The sequence below is a fragment of the Adelges cooleyi genome, unplaced genomic scaffold, assembly GCF_023614345.1.
Source record: "Adelges cooleyi isolate 19-005CV unplaced genomic scaffold, UGA_ACOO_1.1 ACOO_flye_CR_arks_rails_tigmint_CR_PRNA_40, whole genome shotgun sequence".
In the NCBI taxonomy this organism is placed as follows: domain Eukaryota; kingdom Metazoa; phylum Arthropoda; class Insecta; order Hemiptera; family Adelgidae; genus Adelges; species Adelges cooleyi.
The window spans coordinates 233,656-258,290 of record NW_026096079.1 but is presented as its reverse complement, the minus strand read 5'-3'; the positions used below and the strand labels follow the sequence as shown (position 1 = coordinate 258,290).

Below are 24,635 nucleotides of genomic sequence, written 5' to 3'. Positions count from 1 at the left end.
AATATTTCACTATGAAACTTTTCCTATAAGCTCTGAAAATAAAATCTTCATACTAAAAATATTATTTAAGTGTAATTTTTGTGGGTAAATTTTTGGAGAGATCTGAGATTTGTTAGACACATATCATTATGAATGTAAACGGTAAACCTTAATATTTAGGTTTAAAATTGTGTTTTCCACTATGATATAATTAATTATTTAAGTTTTTTAATGTTAGAATAACATATAACATTTATGTATACATAAATATAATACAATATAACAAGTTATTAGTTTATAGAATATTCTAAACTAGTATGTTTGCGAAGTGTATTCACTAGAATAAAAGTTATTTCATTTGTCAAATCGTCGTGGGCCACCCAGTATATATAAAGTTATAATCATAGTGTTTAAAATTTTAAACTAACATCATGTGATGAACATGTTTAAATACAAACGTTAAATCTGTCGTATTAACGGTGTGAATATTTTAGCTATATATTTTATTAAATTAAAATTTTATTCAGGTCAATCAGCTTAACAAATTGGTGTACTCAACTCGCTAAGTCTTAAAGGATGAAAAATTTGTTGAAAATATTTTTCAAAGGAATATGTAATAGCTAGAACGGTATTGTACTATAGTATAATATATAATATATTACTACTTATACAATTAGCACTCAAATAACATTTAAAACAACTTTTTCTCTTTTACTACATCTTACCAAAGCTGTTGAATGAGATGTACCAAACATTGTTTTTAAATTAATCATTAGTGCTTAAGTAATTAAATTAACTGCCAAATTAGCAAATAGATAAATTAAAATGAGCAGTGGATATTATAGTGTACAATATAGCGGAGCTTGTGGGCGATGTTCATTGGTTGTGTTCGAAATATCTTAAAACAATGCATAAATAACAATTATTTATTATATAAAAAAGATCCCATTGACAAATATTACATGGTAAAAAACTCAATTTTTAAAAAAATGTCACTCGTGCTCTTTTGTTTCTTTCACATCATTTATTCATAATTATTTTATGTGACGAGGACCAAAAGGATCTTTTTTTTAAACCGAGGTTTTTGCAATGGTCGACACAGCCGCAATATCCTTAATGCACGTATTAATGACGAGCATTATCTGTAAAGGAAAAAAAAAAGTGAGTAGAAATTACAAAAGTCCAAGTTCATCCATTTTCTCCCCACCCGCCGCCATTAATCTTTAGCCATAATTGATACCCTAACGCTTCGAGGCTTAATGAATATACCAAGAAAATCATTTGGAAAACGGAAAACACCGTTAGTGACCATACGACAGTTGAGTAGGCGAACGACAAGCCATTTCGAATCTGTCAAAAATAAATTCAAGCGCTCTGTCATCAACTAGATTTCTATTGAATTTATATTTCATGAAAAGTAGTATTGGAACTTTTATTTTGGGGCCTTGTACGTGTTTCCAAGTATTACACACATGTAATTTCACAATTCTTCAAACTACAGGTTTTACATTGTTCTAAACCTCAAGTAAGTACAACAATAGTATCTTTCATTACGGTCCACAACGTTTTCAATTCTGACGCAGGTCTCGGAAACCTTTTTTACCTGGATTCACCTATAAAACCAATTGTACCTATTCATATTTATATTTTTTATAGATACTTAATTTTACTCATAAACACCGCATAATTTGTCGGTAATGATTATACAGATATAACCATAATTTCGTTTTCCACATCGCACGAGTATTGTTTTTTCCTAATAAAATTTTGTATTCATTTTACTGTGTAATAATATTTTAGGTATAAAACAATAACACCATAGGTTTTAGAAACGTTATAATGCGATTTGAAAAACACGGTTTTACTCATACACACAATAGTTGGTCGGTAATGTTTACAGATTTTTTTAAACATCTGTTTCTTAGTATGTTTTTTTTTCAACACTCCGACATATTTCGACACAGTTCGATTATGTATTCAAGTGTTGATAAATATTTTCCGAGTAATAGGGAAAAACAAAAAACAACTTACAAAACATGTATTTTTTAGTATTTACAAAACAGAACTCGCGGGTAATATAGGAAGAAAAAAACAGTAGGTACCTATTAGTATTCCAGTTACTTCCAAATTCGAACGTTAGTCATTTATCATATATATTGTAAAAATGCGTTTCATGTATATTGTAATCTCGCTCGTAGCAGTCTCAATAAAGATCTCGGGTATTTAAATAAATATAATTTTTTAAATTTCGTATAAATATTAACCACCTAAATATAACAAAATCCTTTTGTTTTCCAGCGGCACCTGGGTCTGGGTCTGATTCTGGGTATGATGGTGATTATGATACTGACCGTGGATATGGGGTTAATTCTAAGTTTGGGATTAGCTACCCCGATAGACTTCGTGAGTTGTTTCCTTTGTTTACCGAAAAAAAAGCATACAAATCATTCTAAAGCGTACACCGAGTAATTTGAAAGTATATTATTTTTGAAAGAATTATTAATAAGATACTCACTTTTTTAACCTAAAAAAACGTTTACAGCATTTATAATATGTGTGTGTACAAGTTGTGTTTCATCGTTAGAGTTTACAAGGTCCCACCATAATTGGTCGGTAATGATCATACAGCTAGAACCATAATTTTGTTTCGATATTGTACAAGTGTACACATAACTCGAATTTAATAGGTCAAGAATTTTGTATAAACATTAACCACCAAAACATAACAAAATCCTTTTGTTTTTCAGCGTCAGATGGGTTTTGGGTAGACACGGCAAGTAAGTTATTTTCATTGTTTTTCTAAAAAAATAAGCATAAAAATCTTTCCAAAGCATACACTCGAGTAGTTTTATAGAATATTATTTTTGAACGAATCATCAATTAGGTATATATTTTTAACCATAAATAACCGATTATAGTATCTATAATATGAACAATATTAATGCTTCGTACACAGTAGTCTGGTGTACAAAGTCAATTTGGTCATTATAATGGTTTTCTTTATTTGCATATTTAAGATCGCCAACAATAATAAAACTTACTAAAATGCATTTTTTGTACATTGTTATGGTGCATATAATTTTGGAAATTTTTTATAAATACTAGCCACCAAAATATAACTTAAGTATAATTTCAATACTCACCACTACCTTTTGTTTTTACAGCTCCGCAAGAACTACCAAGACCACGTAAGTTATTTTCATTGTTTTACTAAAAAAGCATAAAAATTAGTTAGTTTTGATTTGTTAAATACCAATAAAACTATAAGAGTTTAAGTAAAGGGTACAGGGAAAAAACCATCAAATTCACCTTTTTCTAATACAAAAAAAAAAACATGCTTAGGTAATGCTAAAATATGTTTTAAATGTTAAAGAAATATTTAGAACTCTTAAAAATATTGTATACTTTTGTTTATACCCGTGCTTAAAAGTAAAGAAACGATTCGATTTGTATCAAAACGAATTTTATAACAAAAAATTGCCATTTTTTAAAAGTGACTTTGCTGTTTTTTCCCTGTACCCTTCAAATAACAATCATTTTTGAAACTTTGTATAAATATTGACCACCGAAGTATAAACATAATTATAATATATGGTATGGTAAAGAAGTCATCGAATACAAATACATCATGACTTATTTTCTTGGTTTTCTTAAACAAAGCATACAAATCTTTTAAAATATAAACTACAAATTATCAATTACACACATTTTTTGAACTTAAATAAACGTTTATAGTATTTATAATATGATAAATGAATGCCTAATACTTGATTATATAAAAAAAAAGCATAAAAATCTTTCCAAACCATACAGTTGAGTAATCTGAAAGAATATTGTTTTCGAACGAACTATTAGTAATGTACAGTGTTCACCTTGTTTAAACCTAAATAAATGTTTCCAGCATTAACAACCGTTTGACCAATTTATATCTTCACTACTTAACTTTGAATTATTTCTACTGGATACAAAATATACAGTTTATCTCCAAAAAAACGAAAGTTAATAACAAATGTACACAAAACACTATAATATTCTATTTTTGTACGTACAATAAAAGGAACCTATATATATACATATTTTTTGAATATTACAGCAGGGCCCTATCGTCATTATCTACCAACACCTCCTTCTAAGGATTGACAAGGTTAGAACATGCTTCAACAGACTTCAAGTTAAATTATGTACTGTGTCCATGCAAATAATTAATAAATCATTCAACTATAAATAAAAAATGAGTAATTTTTTTTTAATTTACATAACCTTAACTAACCATATTGCAAATTCATATATAAAATAAATATGCGGTTTTTTGAGCTTAAGAGGACGTCATACCCTTATAAAATAATCGTAAAGGTGTGTTTATGGAAAAAAAGTGTAGTTCAAAGCGAATTGGTCATAGAAAATATATTTTGATATTTGTAAATTAAAAAAATATATATTTACCCGTTACCACAACAGTACGAAAATAAATAAGCGTAAAGCTTTTTTGTTTAATAAATTTTATTATTATTACAAAGTAAAAATTATAATATAATAGTTATTTATACAAGTAAAAGTATTATACACGAGTAAGATTAAATACAATGAATAATATGTAGAATAGAATAGAAAATTAGAATTATATAATATACTTAGTATAATAAATTTATAATATATTAATAACTTAAATTGCAGTGGTAATTGTTTAGTAAAAAAAAAAATTACGTTTTAATAATCAGTGAATACAGGGTGATTCAATTTTTCACAATTTCTTTTTGTTTTCACCCCCCTTCCAACTTAGTTTTGGTTATAACCAGTCAAAATATTTCGTAAATTATTCTAAATTTAAAAAGTTATTGAAATATATGCGTTACCATTTAATTTCAAAAATTGCTATCAAAAATACTAAGTTGGGAGGGGGTTAAAACCCAAGTTGCGACAACTCGTTATTATTACAATGGCATCTTATGTTTAAAGTAGGCGCGCTAATTTAGTATCCCAATTTAGTGTCAAAATTTAATGTCGTTTTTGGGCTGGGAGGGGGGCCAAAGCTAAAGCATATTCCATGCTAAAAGATAATACGGAAAATAATTTTTGAATTTATTTTTTAAGTGTAGTAAAGCACAAAAGTCGAAAAATAAATTTTAAAAGTAAATTAAAATTTGATTTAGCAATGTTTTATTCACCGTTTTGAAATTTTTGTAGTATTTAAAAAAGAAATGTTGGCCACAAATGCAATGTTTTAAAAACATTATTCACAAAATGTTTTTCTAAAATGTTTAAATATATATAATATTTCGAGAATAATATTTTTGAAACAGAATTTTTGACCAAAAACTGTTTTACAAACTGTTTTTAAAAAATTTTTAATACTGTTGAAAATATTTTCATTTTTGTGTTCTCTGTGATTAACATTTTATTCTTTTTCTTACATCTTTTACTAACAAACAATTTGAGTCTATATAACTATTTACAACGAAATTTAAATTTTGTCATACTATACATATTCATTAAGCTATCTCATAATTCAATTTTCATTGTAACTTTCATTTTAAATCATTTTTAAACTTTCAATAAACTACAATTGATTACAGAAATCGGTAATAGTTTATTCAATTCACTATAAATGTTTACATATAATAATGAATTCAAAACAAAGAGCTAAAAAAAAATATTTTCATGCGTTTACATCGTTATGGATTTGTTAAAAAAAAGTTGTTTTTAATCGGCTTAACAGGGTAAAGTTGGTAAAAAAGTCTGGTGAGGTAAATATTGAACAACTGTTGGCTAAAATTGAGTGAACAAAATAAAACTAAAAATGTTTGAACATTACAAAAAATGTATTCCTCGATATTATTTTATGGAGTGTGTTATAACATTAATATTAAATACCTTTCGGGCCGCTGTTGTAAATAAAATAAATAATATAAGGTTGAGAATTGGGAATGGAAATGAGGGAAAAAAAGGTTTTTAAACATCATTCAGAAATAATAATATTAATTAGTGATAAATGACCGGGGGGGTACAGAAGAAAGGGGGGGGCCCTTTCTCCTGTGGTACACCAGAGACAGTCTTTAAAATACACAAAAAATTATTCGCGGAATTCGCAATACGAAATGTTGAGTATAATAATATTTTTTCAAAAAAACTGACATCTTAGGCTTAAGCATTTTTTAAAAATAATTTTGGAAGTGCACTAACACGAGAAATAGGACGATAGTTTTTTACATCACAGTGGTAACCTACAATTTTGAATATAGGGTATATAAAACTAGTTTCCATAAATCTGGAAACAAACCTGATGACAAAGACAAGTTAAAAAAAACTGAATTGGGTGTCAAAATGAGTACTTAGTAACTAAGACGATAAACTATTTCTATGATATAATGAGGGCCACTATTTGTACCACTAGATAAATGGAAATAAGGGTTTAGAATATTTAACTTGCTTAATAATATCCATATGATTAGAGGGGCGACGGTAGTCAGTACCAACTTCACCATAAGGTGAGAAAATACGTTTAACGTGTAAAACCCAATAATTGTGTACCTCTAATTGTGAAATCACTCTACTAAGTATAATGTAATGTCATACAATAAACCAGTAAATGATAAAAATGCTCAAATTTCAATCAAAAACAATTATTGAAGCTTATAATTTTCCCGTGAGAAACAGCATAGCAAGATCGTACCGAAGTTAAGTCCAGTATCTACACATAAGCAAAACAATGCCGCAGTGACCGCTGAAGTCGCGACATTATCTACCATGTGTAAATAATTATTTTTTTTTTACATTTAAATAAAAATAAAAACTGTATATGCCTTTACGAATGCTTGAATATTAACGTTTCGGTGAAAATTAAAAAAAAATGATTTCCTTTATTTATGGAAAGACGGGAAGGGGTAAACTACAAGAAACGCACATCAATCATTATACCAATTGTAAATATCGTTTTGTTATTTGTTCAAGTTTTTCTAAAAAATCGAATAGAAATTTACCTACCCGCTGCCAAAATAATTAATATCGTTACAATCAAATTAAATGTAACTGCAAAATGTGTTTCGGATTGCCACGTAAGTTTTAACGATGACTCAGTCGATACATCAATTTTCGTAGTGAGCAGTTTGAACTTTTGTGGAAAATATTGCTGTTCATAGTATACCTGTTTTGATTTTTTTCGAAAATTACCGAATATAAGTCAAAAAATGTTTTTGTTCCAAATCTGTGTTATGGCACTATGCTGTCTTCGCTGTTGTCGAACGATGATCACATTGGAAACCATTCTAAATTTGCAACGGACCGAGTCGAAATTTATGGGATTGGTATTTTTGGGCAATACGTGCTATACTCGAGATAGACCGAACGAGACCGAAGAAGCCCCGCAGATAAGATGTGTTAGTATTCCGAACGTTCAAGTGGATTATCAACAATTCGGTGTGGTGCCGCCTTTCCCGGTTACTGAAGATCTGACCCATAATATTTTATTCACTGGAAATTCGCTGGCAACCGTTTTACAAGATACAGACAGTTTTATGGCTTTTGTAAGGAACACGTATTGCGGTCCTGCCGTAACCAAATCATTGCACCAAGTGGTGGAGAACTGTGTAAATAAAGAAAGTTACGTCGAGGCATTTATTCGACTTATGAACGTGATCGAAAGTGAAGGCATTTCGATGTTGAGTAGGTTATGTCATGTGTCATTAAAAAAAATTGAGAAGATGCAACCTAGGGAAATTAAATTTCACTTCAATAAGATTGATCCTGTAATAGAACACATTTACAACAAGTTTAAAACTTTCTTTATATCGACTGCGCCGGTGCTTCAAATAATAACCGCCATCGACGTAGTTAGGGTGAAAGACAGGCGTTTGAATGAACGTAAAGAATTCTTCCAAAAAACATGCATGGAGTTTAGTCAACGGTATGGTAACATGATGGGATTGGTGAGTACTGGCGTATATGCGGACGTCGAACTTCTACCGAATCAATACAGTGTCAGCCTAGAATTACAACGTACCTTAAAACGTGCAATCTGGTACTTTAAAAAGGAAACGGACGCTGGACCAAGCAGTGGTGTTGATGAACTTAATGTACTGCATCATCTCCAAAATGAGGAAATAAATATAACATAATAATATGCCATTGGTTAAAGCAAAAATCAACACAAACATTTTTGAACTAATGACTTGAAAAATAATAGAAGTAATATTCTATATTTAACCTCGAAAATTTCCCAAAATGTTTGCCAAAAATTCCTTATTTGTTATCTAATAATACAAATCTATGTAATAAAATATTTAAAGCAATTAAAAAAATACATAATTTCTGTATAATAATCGTATTATTATTATTATATTATACATTTTCGTTTAAAACCGTTTTTATTAGTTAGCAAAGTGCAATTTTCCCATTTTTTTTTTTGACTTAATGTTGGACTACAGAATTTTGGAAAAAAAAATATCTAATAGTATAGCTCCATTATAGCTCTACCTACCGTCTATTTTTCACACCTTTATCTCTAAAACTTACCTTGAAAAAGTGAAATAAAGAAAAAACAATTGTATCCTTGTATCCATTAAAAAATATCTAGTATATTCACCATTACCTGTGTCGTGGGTATTTAAAAAAAAATGTTATCACTTGGATTGTTTTCAGCTTATTTAATTCTCTCAAAGTCAAAATCAAAGAACCAAAATTATGTCACATGCATTGTGTTTACCGACTAACGTAATATAAATATAACATTTACAATATAATAATATTAAAGAATACAATTTAATTATATGGTATAATATGTCATTCAATTTAATGTGTGTCAAAATTCAATTTTTGCACTATTTTTTTTTAAAAATTCTAAAAAAATCACACACTGTTGTATAGTATCTACAAAAAACCGAATGGTGTAGTGAAAACAATGTCTGGACGATTCTCAGTTTTTGATAAAATGTACTTCTTGCTCTATTAAAATTAATTATCAAAAGGATACTCGCCAAAACTTCATATAAAAATATTTATTCAAAACTAGTCGATAAGCCAGTCATTATTTCATTACATAATTAAGCATGCAATTGATAGTTAAATTTTGCTGTTAGACTTTTAACAACTGTTCTTTAAGAATATATTTTTTTACTAAATATTTAACATACATTTTTGATATTTTTAAAAATAATATAATACAAATTTTATAAAATAAGAATAAATGTTGCAAAAAATTGTTGCTCATTTATTTTTATTTTACTTAAATAGTTTTTTAGTAAGTGTTTAAAATTATTTTATATCGTTTAACGTTATTAATTAATAATATAATTTTGCCAGTATTGTTATAGTTAATAAAATCAATAAATTAGAATTTCAAAAAGTAAGCTGTTGTTTTAGTGTGATAACTTTATTTTACTTTGCCTATAATAATTAGTGAGTATACTACATCTTAGACAGATTGTTCTTGAAGAGTTTATTTAAAAATGGTCTTTCTGACTTATAGGCGATATTCCAAAATTATAAAAAAAATCCTCTATGTGAAATACTTTTAGTTTTTAACATAGATTTATATATTTTTAATGTCGTTATAATTTTTCCCCCTTCGGTAACGAGATAAAGTGAGGGGTGATTTTAGAATCTCCCATTATAATCTGTATGTTAATTAAGACACAGTACATGTTTAGCTATTTTTTTTTCAAACATTTCACTTTAAAGTTTATGATCTCAATCAAAAGTGCAGAAGCATTTAATATTTTACTACTTGATTTTCATTGTTAACACATATCCTATTGGACAGGAATGTTTTTGTCCTGCATATTTAAAATATAGTCTTAAGATGTAATCAACCGTTTTGTACCAATAACATAATGTCGATATTATAATGGTTACTGACATGTTTCACACCTAATGTACATTATTCATCATTTAAAATTATCATAAACCATGGGCCAATCTATATAGTTACCGTTTTCAGGTTTATATTAGTAAATATACCAAATCTTGATTGACACATAGAATCTTACATCTACTAATGTCTTTTTTGTATAACCCATCCCATACTGTTATAACTCTATTAAAATGAATAATTTTAAATCTCTCCTCCCTTCATATTGTATTACCAAAGGGCAAACAAATTACAACGACTTTAAAATGGTCATTAGACGTTCGTTATATAAATGTAAACTTAATATAGGTACTTATTTAAAAAATTGTTACATTATTTGACTTTGTATAATTATTTTAATACAAACCACCATTAGTTGTGTAAACAATGCAAAATATAAACGCACATCAAATTATAAAAGTGTTTTTAATTTTAAACAAGTGTTTTTTTTCGATTTGACACTTTTGGATTTATTATCACTATTCACATACGAAAACCACACGTTTTAACAATTAAAATAATTTATACTTTATATAATAATTTATATTGCCGCCATCTTAAATATTTTGAAATCTGGCAGACATTTTTTAGACGTCTTTTAAAAATTTCAAAAAATCTGTATAATATAAAATTAGGCAGAAAAACTAAATTTTATCACAATATAGTTCGAAGATTAGATGATTACAATTACTATTATTTTAGCTTCGATGCAAAGCGAGAAGGTATTGGTTTTACTCTGATGTGTGTTTTTTTTTTATCTGTATACACTGTAACTTCTTTAATACTGGACCAATTCTTTCGAATAGCAACTCTATAAATCGCAATTTTCATCTAGTTGGTACTTTGGGGGGGTAAAAGTTGAAAAAGTTAAATTCTTCACAGACGAAAGTTGAAAAAACAAAAAAAAAAACCGTACGAGTTTTTAAGTTAGAACTTTTACTGGCTATAATTTCGAGAAAAAGAGTCGGATCGAGTTGAAATGTATAAGAAATAATTATTTGGTATGCTTGCACACGTCAGTTGTGTCAAACTTAAACTATACCCATTTCCCACCCCCCCTAGGGGGGGTACAATTTTTTTTGTTTTTCCGGTTTTTAGCGGTAATTTTAAAAATTTTGGGTTGAAAATTTGGCAGTAGTTGGAACTCATATGTACCCATAACATATTAAACGGGAAAAAAATTCGGCACTACAGTTTTTCTTTAATTGCCGGGAAACTGTGTTTTCGCAGACTTTGTATATTTTAACAAAAACACCTAAAATCTTTAAAAAAAATTGATCAAATCATTAAAACAATTTTATTTATATCTATGCAGAATGATACTATTAGGTTTTTTGCTCAAGTACCACTCTTGACTTAAAGTTTACACAAAGTTCATTTTTTTTTTTTTTTTTTTTTAACTAAAAACCCAGTGTACCAGATGTGAGAAACGAACTGACACTAAAAACTATCAGTTGGTAACGTCTATCCGTGTTAGATTAGGTTAGGGCCCAATGATCGGTATCATAACATAGTGTTTATTACATGATATTACAGGCGACTAAATCATGTAACTGATTATAGTAGACACTCGATTTATTGGGAAAAAAACGATACGACAAAACCACTGTCGATATCTCGTTATTTTATAGCCTGCGTTATATTACCGTACCGAAGGTCAACTATGAGTATATAAGGTCCAACTACCTGCAAAATTTGAAGAGGACTGTTGTTTTTTGGATTCAGATTAAGTGTTGGTTTTTATGCAGTATACCGCCTCAACATGTATTTTTTATTACACAATTTTTTTAAAGGAAAACTAATGTTTTGTATATTGTTATACTGTTATTCATTTAAAGAGATTCACGCTTGATTGTTTGAATTGTCTAATATTAGATAATCTGATTCGTGCTAATTTTAATTTTTTAGTTTACCAACTTGTAGCTCTAATTTTGTATAAAATATTTCATTATTTTATTACTATGTACTATTACTATTAAGATAAATTTTAATAATAATTAAGTCATAAATGATAATACTTTATTTTATGACTAGATCAAATCTCGTGAACATTGAACATCATGATACTGCTCCTATGCTACAAATGAGCATCAAAGCGTTAATTTGAAAGTGATTTTATCCGAGAGGACTAGTACAGTAGAGTATTGGCATAATGTAATCAAAGCAATGAGGAAACGGAGAGGTCACAGGTCTACCAGAATTATTATAAATAAAAGTGATAAAATTGAATAAAATCGCTTTCAAATAAACGCTTTGATGCTCATTTGTAAATACAGAATCTTCATTTAAAACTTTCTAACTTTGCTGGTTTATACTGTGCTTGGTTTGGACTGTACTGGCTTGAAAATACTAACTACCGATTTGCATCGAAGCGTTTTTTCGAAAGTGATTTTATCACTTTCAGATTTAAAAATTCCTCTAAACCTGTGACCTCCCCGTCACCACTATGCCCCGACCCAACTATGCTCCGTCCCCACTATGCACCGACCCCACTGTACTGGTTTTTTAAACAAACGTTTAATAAATAATACTATAGAAATTAGAACAATATTTATATTTTATTAAAAATTAATTATTCAATAAATGAACAGATGAAAACTATTTTGAGCAAAACATTTTTAAAATACCTATAATAATACAATTTTAAAAATATTATACATCAATTATGTTATTTTTTTTTAATTGAATATACATATTTTATAACTTTGTTTTATTATTAGGTACCATTTATGGGATTTTTGGCAAGAATGTGAGGATTTTTTTATGTCAAATATTGTTATTTTAATATTATAAATTTTGTCAATTTTTACACAGTCGTAAGTTCGAAAAAAGTAAATATATTATAACTGTCTGTATTTTATGTCTTCACTTTTGATTTGATCCAGTACGTGTGATCCGCCACCACTGACTGATTCAATGTCGTCTTCCTTTTTAAAGTAAAGCCACGCCTTACTTAAAATGTGTTTAAGTTCTTCGGTGGTTCTGTGGCCATTCGTCAACAAGCCGAAGTCGTTAAAATTGCCTGCAGTCACCAAGTTCATCATGTTGCCATACCGTTGACTGTATTCCATGCATGTATTGATGAAGAATATTTTTCGTCCTCTTACGTACTTCTCGTTAATCCTTGCCACTTTGATGGCGGCTTTTATTTGACGCAACGGCTCGGTCGATATGAAATAGGTTTTAAACGTGTTCTCAATGTCGGTTATTAGACGGTCGAACATATCGTAGTAATATGTTATTTCGACTGTTTGCGACTTCGTTAATATTATTTTTACTATCTCGCAGAATCTCCACAACATCGAAATGCCTACGCTTTCGATCACGTTCATAAGCCGAACAAACGCCTGGACGTAGCGTTCCTGAACTACACATTCCTGCACCACTTGGTGCAATGATTTGCCCACGACACGACCAGAATAGTTTCTCAGTGCAAAAGCCATAAAACTGGTCGTGTCTTGTAAAACGGTTGCCAGCGAATTTCCGGTGAATAAAATATTATGGCTCAGGTCTTCAGTGACCGGAAAAGGTGGTGTCACACCGTATTGCTGATAATCCACTTCAACGTTCGGGATACTAACACATCTTATGGTCGCGTCAGTATAGCACGTACCGTCCATCAACACCAGCTCCATAAACCTAGACTCGGTTCGTTGTAAGTTTCGAATGGTTTCCAATGTTATCAATGTAATCGTTGCTTGGCAACGGCAAATACCGTATAGTGCGACAACACATATTCGGAACAAAAACATTTTTTAGCTTGTATTTGTTAATTTTCAACAAACCAAAATATATCAAAACGGGTATCTATGATCAAATGACATACGTTATAATACAAACCCTATTAACTAATATTTTTCACAAAAATAGAACTGCCCACAACAAATGTATGTGTATGAGTTATTAATTTTTGGGGTAGGAGGTTTAATTCTTATTTGGGTTATTAGAAAAACTTGAACAAATAACAGGTGTACATTGTTTGGCTTCGATGTCATATTTTCCAAGCATTACTAAAGGCGCACAAAGTTTTTTATTATCGTTATTTAATTGTAAGATAAAAGTTTTTGAATTTGGTACTCCCCTACTGTGCAGGTTTATATTTTGCTTGGTTTGGACATCACGATTAACATGATGAGTTTAGTGATTACTGGCCAATTAAAGGACCTCGAAAGCTTAACAAATAGCCAGAGACTAAACATAAAATAACTACATGTACACACTGTTTTTGGAAATCTACAAATTAAAAATAAAAAATTTGGAGTTTAGTGGTAGTACTAGTGGTGGGTAGTGGGTAGGGAGTTGGAACAATTTATTGAAGTTTATATCTTAATTTGATTTTTTTGGTAAACTTGAACAAATAAAATAGTATTTAGATATAATGTTTGACTTCTGTGCCATATTTTATTTTTATGTGAAGTTTACTCCTCCCCATCCTTCTAAAAATAAAGAAATCAATTTTATATTTGTATTTTTCGCCGTAAAGTTAATATCCAATTATTCGAAAATGCGCACGAAGACATGAAGTTATTATTGTTGTTTAAATTGAAAAAAACATGTATTTTTATTTTGGTACTCTCTTCAAGGTCACCACCATTTACGTTATATTTTACAATTTTTTTGGACTGAGAAAAGTTAAAATATGATAATTTATTTTCAAAATAATCAGTTGCATTAGAAAATCTTGCAGACGGTAAATTAAAATCACCAAATAGAAGACAAGTTGCATTATGATATTTGTTTGTAAGTTCATCAATAACATAAAAGTAAGAATCATAAACAGATTCGCTAGAATTATTGGGAATGTACCACAGAGCCAACAATAATAATACTATGATTTAACTTTACATGCATAAACGACATTTCAAGATTTAACATTGCGTACAGAAATAATATTGAACATATAATCATTAATTACAGCTATCAAAACACCACCCCACAACCAGATGGTATACTGGTTTCTAAGCATCTATCATACATATACACACTATAGTTATGAAATCCAAGTTCAAGTGTATATTTCATATCATTAGTGAGTCATGTTACAGTAAAAACAATGATATCAAAGAAAGAAACGGGTACTTGTAAATTTAATTCAGCTAATTATTATATAAACTACGGACTATTTTGGTAATAACAATTAAGAAAATACATGCAATTCCTTTTAAATACTTTATATTTAAATCCTATTCACCTTTATCGCGGCGACGAATGAGCTCGGTCCGGACTGCAGTGGAGTAGTTATGGGGCATACTTTTATCTATTCTGTGACCATACTACCCACGTGCCATGTGTAAAGTGACAACACTGATACTTTTATCAAAATAACAAAGTACTCTCCAGAAATACAAAATTTTTATGTTTCACAAGTCGTGGAGGCTTAAAATTGGCAAAACTAATACAGTTCTAAAATAGGCTCTTCAAGCTCTTAACGAGTGTGATGCTAATATGTGATTTTATTTCAAGGATAAAATCACCATGAAACCAGCTGTTATCATTTCGTGACCTTAGCGTGTGACGGCATGTAGAGAAGGATCATGTTCTCAAATGTGGTGTCCATTTGCACTCAGAATATTTTAAAGAATTTCATACAAAGTGATATCGTTTTGCGCCAACGGTACGTTTAAGCACCAATCTTACCTTACTTCAGAATTTACCGGTTTTTTTTTGTGTTGATATTTTATGTTCATTCGAGGTTAAATAAAGGGTTTTCATGAAAAAATTGTCAAATTTCACTTTTTTTAACCCTTGGACGGAAATGGGCTAAGATACACCATGTGTGAAGTATGAACAAAAAATGCTAACATTTTATGAATTGTGATTAAATAATTATTGAGGCAGTAATTAATTAACTAGCGAAAGGAACTCGAAAAGTAGATCTTGTTTTATAAACTACAAGCTGTTTGCCAGGGCTGAGTAAAATAATTCCCATTCCCACCCCTATCCCAATTACCACCGCTCATCTCTAATCTCTAATCTCCTATCTCTTATCAGATAACAGCGTGACAGCGTTTTTGTGACACTTTTTTCGGTTATTATGTCCTCCTCTTACTCAAGGGTCCCAGTCCCGGTCCCAGATCCCATTTCAACAACTCAAAGCTTGCCCGGAATCGTGGTACATAGAATCGGCCTATTCCTTAAATCATACCATTTGCTCGAGTACCGTGGTTACCATGGTTACAAACCAAGTGTTTATTTTGCGTTACCATGGTTACAAACATTTAATTTATACACATTTCGTATTTAAAGTACAAAGTTCGTGTTTGAGGTCATCCTTAGGGGCGGAATTTTCCAAAATTGCTATGCCAATGTATTTGACAATTTCCCAAAGTTTCATGGCGATCGGATGAACGGTGTACTAATGCATAAAGGACAAAGAAACAAGAATTCATTTATATATATATATATATGTAGATTATTTAAAAAAGTGAGTTGTCCAAGTCAATAAAGTTGATTTAATTCAAATTTTCAATGTACAGTAGTATAGAAAGAGCATTTTCATGTATTCACAACGTTCCAAATAGAAATGAATAATAAATTCGATAATTTGAGGGGCCAAATTCTCTAAGGATTGTTTTGGGCCAGATATTATGAAAACACTAAAATATTAGCCAGAAACTTGATATGTTTACTAGCCACCTTAGGTACATAAAAATGTATCCCGTGGTGTTGAGGACTCGTGCGCAAGCTGTTATACGGAAAATGAACACCACCGAAAGGCTTTTGTGTTCGTTTTTTATTTGTTTTTTAGCCATAGCTATTGGAATTAAAATTTAATTTCAAGTAGCTGTAAATAAAGTACTATACTGAATAGTGAAAATATACTACATGTTAAATTGGTTTTATATATTTTATTCCAACAGAAAAATCATTTTCATGGACAAAATATACTGTGGTAACTTCAATGTGAAAACACCCATATAGAGTTATAAAAACAAACAGTAGTATATCGACTTATTTAGACCAAAAAAAAAAAAAAAATTGTTTTTCAGTGCAAAATTTTCGTACCCAAAACATCTGCGCAAATAAGAACAAGCACATCGACGAAAAACACAAAAACAATTTCTTATTAAAAAGCAAACGAATAGCTTTTCAATTCAAACCTACCTGTAAAATATATGTTAGACACAATTCTTAGCGTGTCACATAATATACCCAAGGTATAGCAGCTATACTATAGCCTATAAATCACATTTTAAAACGGAAAAATGTACGGTATTTTTTTATAAACCTCAAAGCTGATTTACAATAAAATGTTTTTCGAGATTTAACAGCTTTTCGTTTAATTTATTGTTGTCTTCTAATAACTTGGTGACGGTGGTTGAAAGAGATTTATAATTATTCGTTAACACCGGTTTGTTCGTGTAGCAACTCTATAAATCAGAAATCGTACCAGAAATGTACTTTAAATGGCGTTACAAAAAAAAACCCAAAAAATATCCCTAGAAAGGATAGTATTTTTTTTCTTTAAATCACTTTTTCAAGCAAAGTTTTTGGGATTAAGGTGTGAAATATAAACCGCGGGTAGAGCTACAATGGAACTTTTACATTATATATATACATATAAATTTGTTTTCAAAATTCTATAGTCTAACACTAAGTCATTAAGGAGAACCAAAAAAAAAAAAAATTGCACTATGTTAAATGACGAAAAATTATAATATAATATAATAAGGATTATTACACAAATATTAAAAGGAAATAATTAATTTTTTTTAAATTGTTTATACATTTATACTTTTATATAATTATATATAAATATAATAATTTTTATTATTAGATAACACATAAGGCATTTTTGGCAAACATTTTAAGACATTTTGAGGTGTAACATTTTTAATAATACATAATTTTATCAATTTTTCAAGCCGTTAGTTAAAAAATGTTTGTGTTGATTTTGGCCTAAGCCGATGTCACCCGTTAATGTTATAACAATATTGTCTATCTACATCGCCACTTTGGAGTTGATCCAGTAAATCGTATCCGCTTGGTGTAGCGTCCGTTTGAAAGTACTCGGTGGCAACGTTCAAGATACTATCGATTATTTGGTTGGCCCATCTAGTAGTCGGTATATTACTGAGATTCGGATAATTGGCAGTCGCCACCAAGCCCATCATGTTAACATATCGTTGTTTAAACTCCATGCATGTTTCATTGAAGAATCGTTTTCGTACCAGCAATGTATTTGGTCCATCCAACCTCAATACGTTGTAGGCGTCTTCTATTTGACGCACCGGATAAGTCGATACTAAATACATGTTAAACTTGTTTTTGATGTGTTCTATTACGGGATCGATCAATGCTAAGTGACGTTTAATAGCCGTCGTTGGCATCTTATCTATTATTTTAATCGATAAACTACATATTCTACCTAACATCGAAACGCCTTCACTTTCGATCACGTTCATAAGCCGAATGAATGCCTCGACGTAACGTCCTTCTGATACACAGTCCTCCACCACCAAGGCCAATGACCGATTTACGGCACGACAGCAATAGTTATTTCGTATAAAGGCCATAAAACTGGTTGCGTTTCCGTAAACGGTTGCCAGCGAATTTCCAGTGAATAAAATATTATAACACAGATCTGCGGTAACCGGAAAAGGCGGTGTCACACCGAACAGCTGTTGATATAGTTGATAATCCACTTGAACTTCCGGCTCACTAACACATATTTTTTGCGGGGCTTCTTTGGCCTGGTTCGGTTTATCTCGAGTATAGCACGTATTGTCCAAAAACTCCAATTCCATAAATTTCGACTCGGTTCGTTGCAAATCCCGAATGGTTTCCAAATTTATCACCGTAAACGCTGCGTGGCAATGGCGAACACCGTATAGTGCTATAACAAAGATTTGGTAGAAAAACATTTTTGAAAATTATATTTGTTGTTTTTTTAAAAAAAGCCAAAACGGGTATCTACGGTCAAACGATATTAGTTGTGACACGAACCCCAATTATTTTTTACAAAACGGGTAACTGCTCACCGCGAAGTATGTTGTATACACTGATGAAGCGTCGTTATAACTTATGTGGCAATCCGAAACTTTTTTTACAGTTACATTAGGTAGGTTAGATGTTTTACAAAAAACCAATATCAAGTCGACATTGGAAAGGTACAATGTTTGATGTACGTTTCGTGTACTTTACCCTTCACCGTCCTTCCTAAAAATAAAGTCAACAATTTCTTTTTTGTAACGTTACTATCCAAGCGTTTGCAAAGGCAAAAAAAAAAAAATTGATATACGCATGTGCAGATACTGGACTTGATTTTGGTACAATCTCGCTACGGCGGTTTATACCTTACTCGGTTAGACTGTCCTTATTTTGGTTTAAGCTAATTATAAAAGGAAAAAATCGAAAATCAGATAATGTTGACGGGAGGAGGGCCGTGGAATTTGGGTATTAATTGTTATGTAAATTTGAGCATTTCTCCGTACGCCAAAAAATGCTATACACTATAACAGAGACGGGTTTTTTCCATAGCCTAAATAGAAGATAATAAAAAACGTAGGATTGAATTTCGCATTCACGCAGTATAATGTGATTTGAATAATGTTCCGATTGATACATCTTATAAACGCTTATTTTAAAATTTTTCCTATTCTATGATTGATAGAAAAATTAATCTATCAAAGGCATCTATTTTCATGGAAGCTAATGATGTATAACATGACGTCAAATTAATGACTCGTGTGTTGACAATGTTTTCTTTTTTTTTCAGTTTGCAAACAAACTGCAGCGCCGATAATGAAATCGGTACGGTATTAAATCATTTAGGACACTGACGAGAAGTGATATTTGTAAGATATAAGAATTCTAGCCAAGAAAATAATGAGAAAACATTAAAATGTATTGCCGAATTGCAAGATATTGGGCCAAAAAGAAAATACATAAAATATAAGTTGTGTACGCGGATTTCTGTAAAATCGCAAACGAATTTCAATGCCAACACGAGCTAAGGCTTTATTTGTTTAATGTCATGGTTGTTGTTCGTGCGCGTTTGACAAAAGCCATACGGTATAGTTTCTAGCATAAGACGATTTTGACTGTGCAGAATGAGAAAGACATTATAATTTTTTTTTATAATTCTACAGTATTTAGTCCACCTAATTTTGATATATTTTTATCAAAAATAAACAAATTCATTTTGGTTTAACTAAAATCTGTGAAAAAAGGTCAAACATCTCAGAAGAATTTGAGAGAGTCGTCCAGTTACCAATCACCCTGTAAAATATGTATAAAAATATTAATACTTTGAAAAAGTTAAATGCTAGTAACAGTATTATTTTTATATCCGCTATTGACTATTATTGAACCCTGGCTGTTCTAAGGATGATGCTACTAACGGTGGTGCTTCAGCCAAAGACACGAATATTATTATACCCATATGCACTAAAAAAAATTCCTATAATATTTTTATAACACTGGTAAAATGAATAAAAAAAAAATTCAAACCTGAATATATTCTCTAACCTCCCAAATATGATCTATTAAAACATATTTGAATTTAATCCTTTAGCAGAAAAAATTATATTCTATTTATTTGTGTTCGCAGGTATTTAATTTTAGTACACCAATTTTTAACCCTCCAATGCGCCATTTTGCTTTCTTGCAAGAATCTTTTTTTTCCCTTTCTCATTATTTAATTCGTCATATTTCATCTTACTAGAGCAATCTAGCGGATAAATCTAAAAGTTTTTAATATAAAATTTCGGATCGGCCTGTTATACTTTCGTTGCCAGTCACAGATTGGTTTAAAAATTACAAATGCTCAATCAGTATTTTTACCGACATCCCTCATTTTTAATAACGTTCTGATAACAATTTTAAAAATGAAGGATACCGTTTTAAAAATAATGATCGGATCTTTATCAATCAGAGAGTTCGTTAAGAGATACTATTTTTTCCAATTAGAGCATAATATTTGGAAGGTGTTTGGAAGGGTGGAACATTTTTCAAATTTAGTTCACCAATTTTAATATAATACTAAGACATAGTTTAGACATAAATTCTGCGTGTACAAAACTCAATTTTTAATCTAAAGGTTTGCTAATATAACCCATTTCTCAATATACATATATATTTAGTTTCAAACATAGTGTAACATCCATTTAGCCATTATCAGTGCAATGTAAATCAATGACTTCATCCAAAATCTCTTGAATTCTATCAGTTTTTGTCGGAGAAGCGTTTGTAAAAATATTACCTGAAACAAACAATAGGATCTGAATTGTAAAAACACAAACATAAATATTTTTTTAGCTTCACACAACTGTACTTCTTCATTTCACTTTTTTTTCGAGTTAAGGTTTACAGATACCAATATTACCGATATGACTAGAGTATTTTTAGAGTGGAAATTACATCATGTAAATTTGATTTTTTTTTCTTCATAATTAATTCTTACAGAAAATTGATGATAATTTGGTACTCTGCATTTTAATTTAAATAATAATTTTACACTAATCTTACCAAGAGTAATAGCGCTTGGAGATATTTTCTCTACAATGTCTTTGCACTCCTTACGCTTGCTGACATGATAAACTTTGTGCTTATAGGGAAGTTCAAGTTTAGAAAAATCGCCAAGACTAATAGCCGGCAAACCGGTGTAAGGGTGTATGAAGTCAACCCAATATTCTTCACTCAGTAATCGATCGCTAATACTAAAAGCTGCATGGAGATACTAAAATAAAATATTTTGATATCATTAAGCTGATATGTCAATTATCGCGTAAGGATATATTAAAATAATTACGTGTCTCGTTAAGTTAGAAAGATTCGAGTTACATAAGTCTTCCTCCAAACTTATTGTAATTATACTTATATGAGAATTCTTAAGATGTGGAACATTGAATCTTTCTGTAATTTCTGAAACAATATTTGACAGTTTACTAAGTATTTTTAATAATATTAAAAGAGTTTTATTATATATATATGTATATATATATATATATATTATATTATATACCTGATTTTAATAAAACTGGACAGTCTTCCAAACGACAGTTTAAACGAGTAGTTATATCACAATTCTAGAAGAAAAAAAACAAATATTTATATTAATAAAATAGTTAAATATTTAAATAAACTCTTTACCACAAAAATAATTCTCTATAGTGTATATGTATTTCAGGAGCAATTTTACCATCATTAGTGCATACAACAGTCTGTTTATTTATATATATTATATATATAAGTATTAATAATAAAACGTAAAAGTAATAATGAAATCTAACTCAGGTATATTCTTTACCTATTAAAAACAATGTATTTATCACAACAACTAAAACCAATTTTTAATACAATACCATAAATGATGTTAGAACAATAAAACCATAATAAATTTCCATTGTATGACAACATACAGATTTCATTTGCAGTCAGTTAGATAAAAATCTCAAACCACAAAAATCCAGCAAATATTTAGTAGTTATCCAAAAATATAACGTTTTTATAAGAATTATCCATACTTTTAAAAACTTAACTGTATTTTTAATTAAACAAAAAAAAAACCCAGGTTACTTCCAACTCTGTTTGCGGCTCAATAGCATTTTATCTAATGACAACAATTTAGATATATTATTAGCCAGACTTACTTCAGGAGCAATACCGACATTATTAGGCAATTTAAATTGACTGTCTTTATTTTTCGGTATCAACCGCCAATTAGGGTTTGTTCGGAATTCAGAGTCCTCTATTTTCTATTATAATACAAACATATTTAGGTATTAATTAATAGTGTTTCAAATACGAGTTCAGATACAACTCTAACAGCATCTAATCATTACCTTGACAAGTAAATGCAAAATTGCTGTATATTATAGTTTAATAAAATAAATGAATATGCAAATGGCAAAACTAACAAAAAATTGAAATACAACAAAGGTTCAACGAATAAAAGTACCCGGATAATCAAATTTAATATTATTATTTGATGTTCTTAAATTATGAGTAAATTTTAGATTGCAATTTTGACAATTAGGCAAATAATTTTCTTAGTAAAGCCGTACATAGTGTGAATAGTTTACGTACACCTTTTAATCAATTTTCAGGATTTACTTACATAAAATAAATAGTTCAAAATCTATACAATGGCGGTAAGTAATAAAATAGTATAACCGTCAATGTATATGAAAATATAAAATTTGGTTCGAACAATTTTCGTGTAAAATGTATCAAAAGGCCTTGAATTGAGTATCTTAATCTTATTATTTTAGTTCTGCCTCGTATATTCTTTCAAAATATACTTTTTTTTTTACGAGTGCATTCTTATTGATTCTACTTACAGTTGATTGTTTTGATTTTATACAAAAAATATGCCTACAACAATAATTGGAATGAACATTTACAATAAAACATAGACAATTAAACATAATCTTATAATTATCATCTCATATTTCTATAAAAAATTAAAAAATTCAATATACACTTATTGTTTTTTTTATTAACAACAAATGTAGTAAAAAAAAACAACGCTATTTGACCGAATTAAATAAACTACGTTTTACATATTTTGTAACTATAACCGAAGAGTTACTTAGGTAATATTTTTAAATAAAATTCTACTAACCTTGAGACAATACAACATGATGAACGGTCCTAAATACAATATTTGATAGCAATCGTTCGATTTCAGAAGATTCGTCAACTGTCAATAAAAGGCTTTGCAATCATCTTTAATAATTGTTTATATTTTATGTGGTAAGTAAATATTTCTATGCCACTACGGAACTTTTCTAGCCATTATATTATATTCAGACTTACGCGTCAACTTATGATAAGAAAATAAATCAAGGTGAGTTGATAACAGTATTATATTATACTGATAACAACGATACCGCTTGGTTAAAACGTTTAAAATGTGACCATCAGCAAAGTGCATTAAATATGTATATTAAAATGTAAAGGTCTAGTGGTTTAACAGATGTTCAAAAATGTTTAAGAACTCACGAGTGAAAAACATGAATTAAGTGTCTAGAGGTCAATCTGTACATTATATTAAAACTTAAAAGGGAAAGAAGAGTGATAAAAACATTATTTCGATTGACTATTTGGCAGTGCTTATAAAAACGTTCAAAGAGAGGTTAAATAAAATGTCTCGATGCAAATCGTTTAATAATAGAGGTACAACATATTGTTTTATATAGTAATGTATTTACAGGAAGTCGCCTAGGGCGGTAAAGTTTGTTTGATGACTTCCCACTGAAAGAAATCCGTCTCCATTTACATATTTAGGTTAAAAAAATAGTTTATAAATATAATCATTCGATTTATGTGACACTAATTTAGTTTTTTACACTTAATCCAAAAGTTTACATTATTTTCTATTTTGTGTTCTATGATTTTATTCACTTTATTACTTATTAAAACTTAATCGTAAACCACTAGAAAGATGACAATTAATTCTGTAATAGCCAATGCCAAAACTATGCCATCATGAAAATAATTTCAAGATTTCGATTAAGACATTAACATATTTTAGAAATGTTACCGTTCTCAGCAGTATTTTATATTACATTAATATTAAATAAAGAACTCATCATTAATAATTAAAAAATAATATATGTGTAAGTACTTTGTGAATCCATCTTATTCTTCTTACCGACTTAATGGAAAACCGTTATCGGCAATTGTGTGCCACAGTAACTAAAACCAGGTAACATTAACCTAAAATGTACCTAATTTTTTATAGTGTAAAACAAAAAAAAATCTTATTTAAACAGCCCAATCTTATATTATGTATTATTTTTTACAACTTTACAAATTATACATTTTAATTATATTCAGCTATAGTATAGTAGTATCAATAAGACGTTTT

The 24,635-nt window shown here is 29.5% G+C and overlaps 1 protein-coding gene across 1 annotated transcript; it reads right to left on the bottom strand.

The window, feature by feature from the left end:
- Positions 1-20,928: 20,928 nt before the first annotated feature.
- LOC126841630 (cobalamin trafficking protein CblD-like) lies at positions 20,929-23,405 on the bottom strand. Its single transcript, XM_050578211.1, has 6 exons — positions 23,388-23,405; positions 22,414-22,518; positions 21,786-21,849; positions 21,573-21,685; positions 21,290-21,500; positions 20,929-21,023 (listed from the first exon to the last, which is right to left on the bottom strand). Exons 1-6 carry the CDS (start codon positions 23,403-23,405, stop codon positions 20,929-20,931), a joined length of 606 nt encoding a protein of 201 aa, XP_050434168.1.
- Between the last annotated feature and the right edge of the window lie 1,230 nt (positions 23,406-24,635).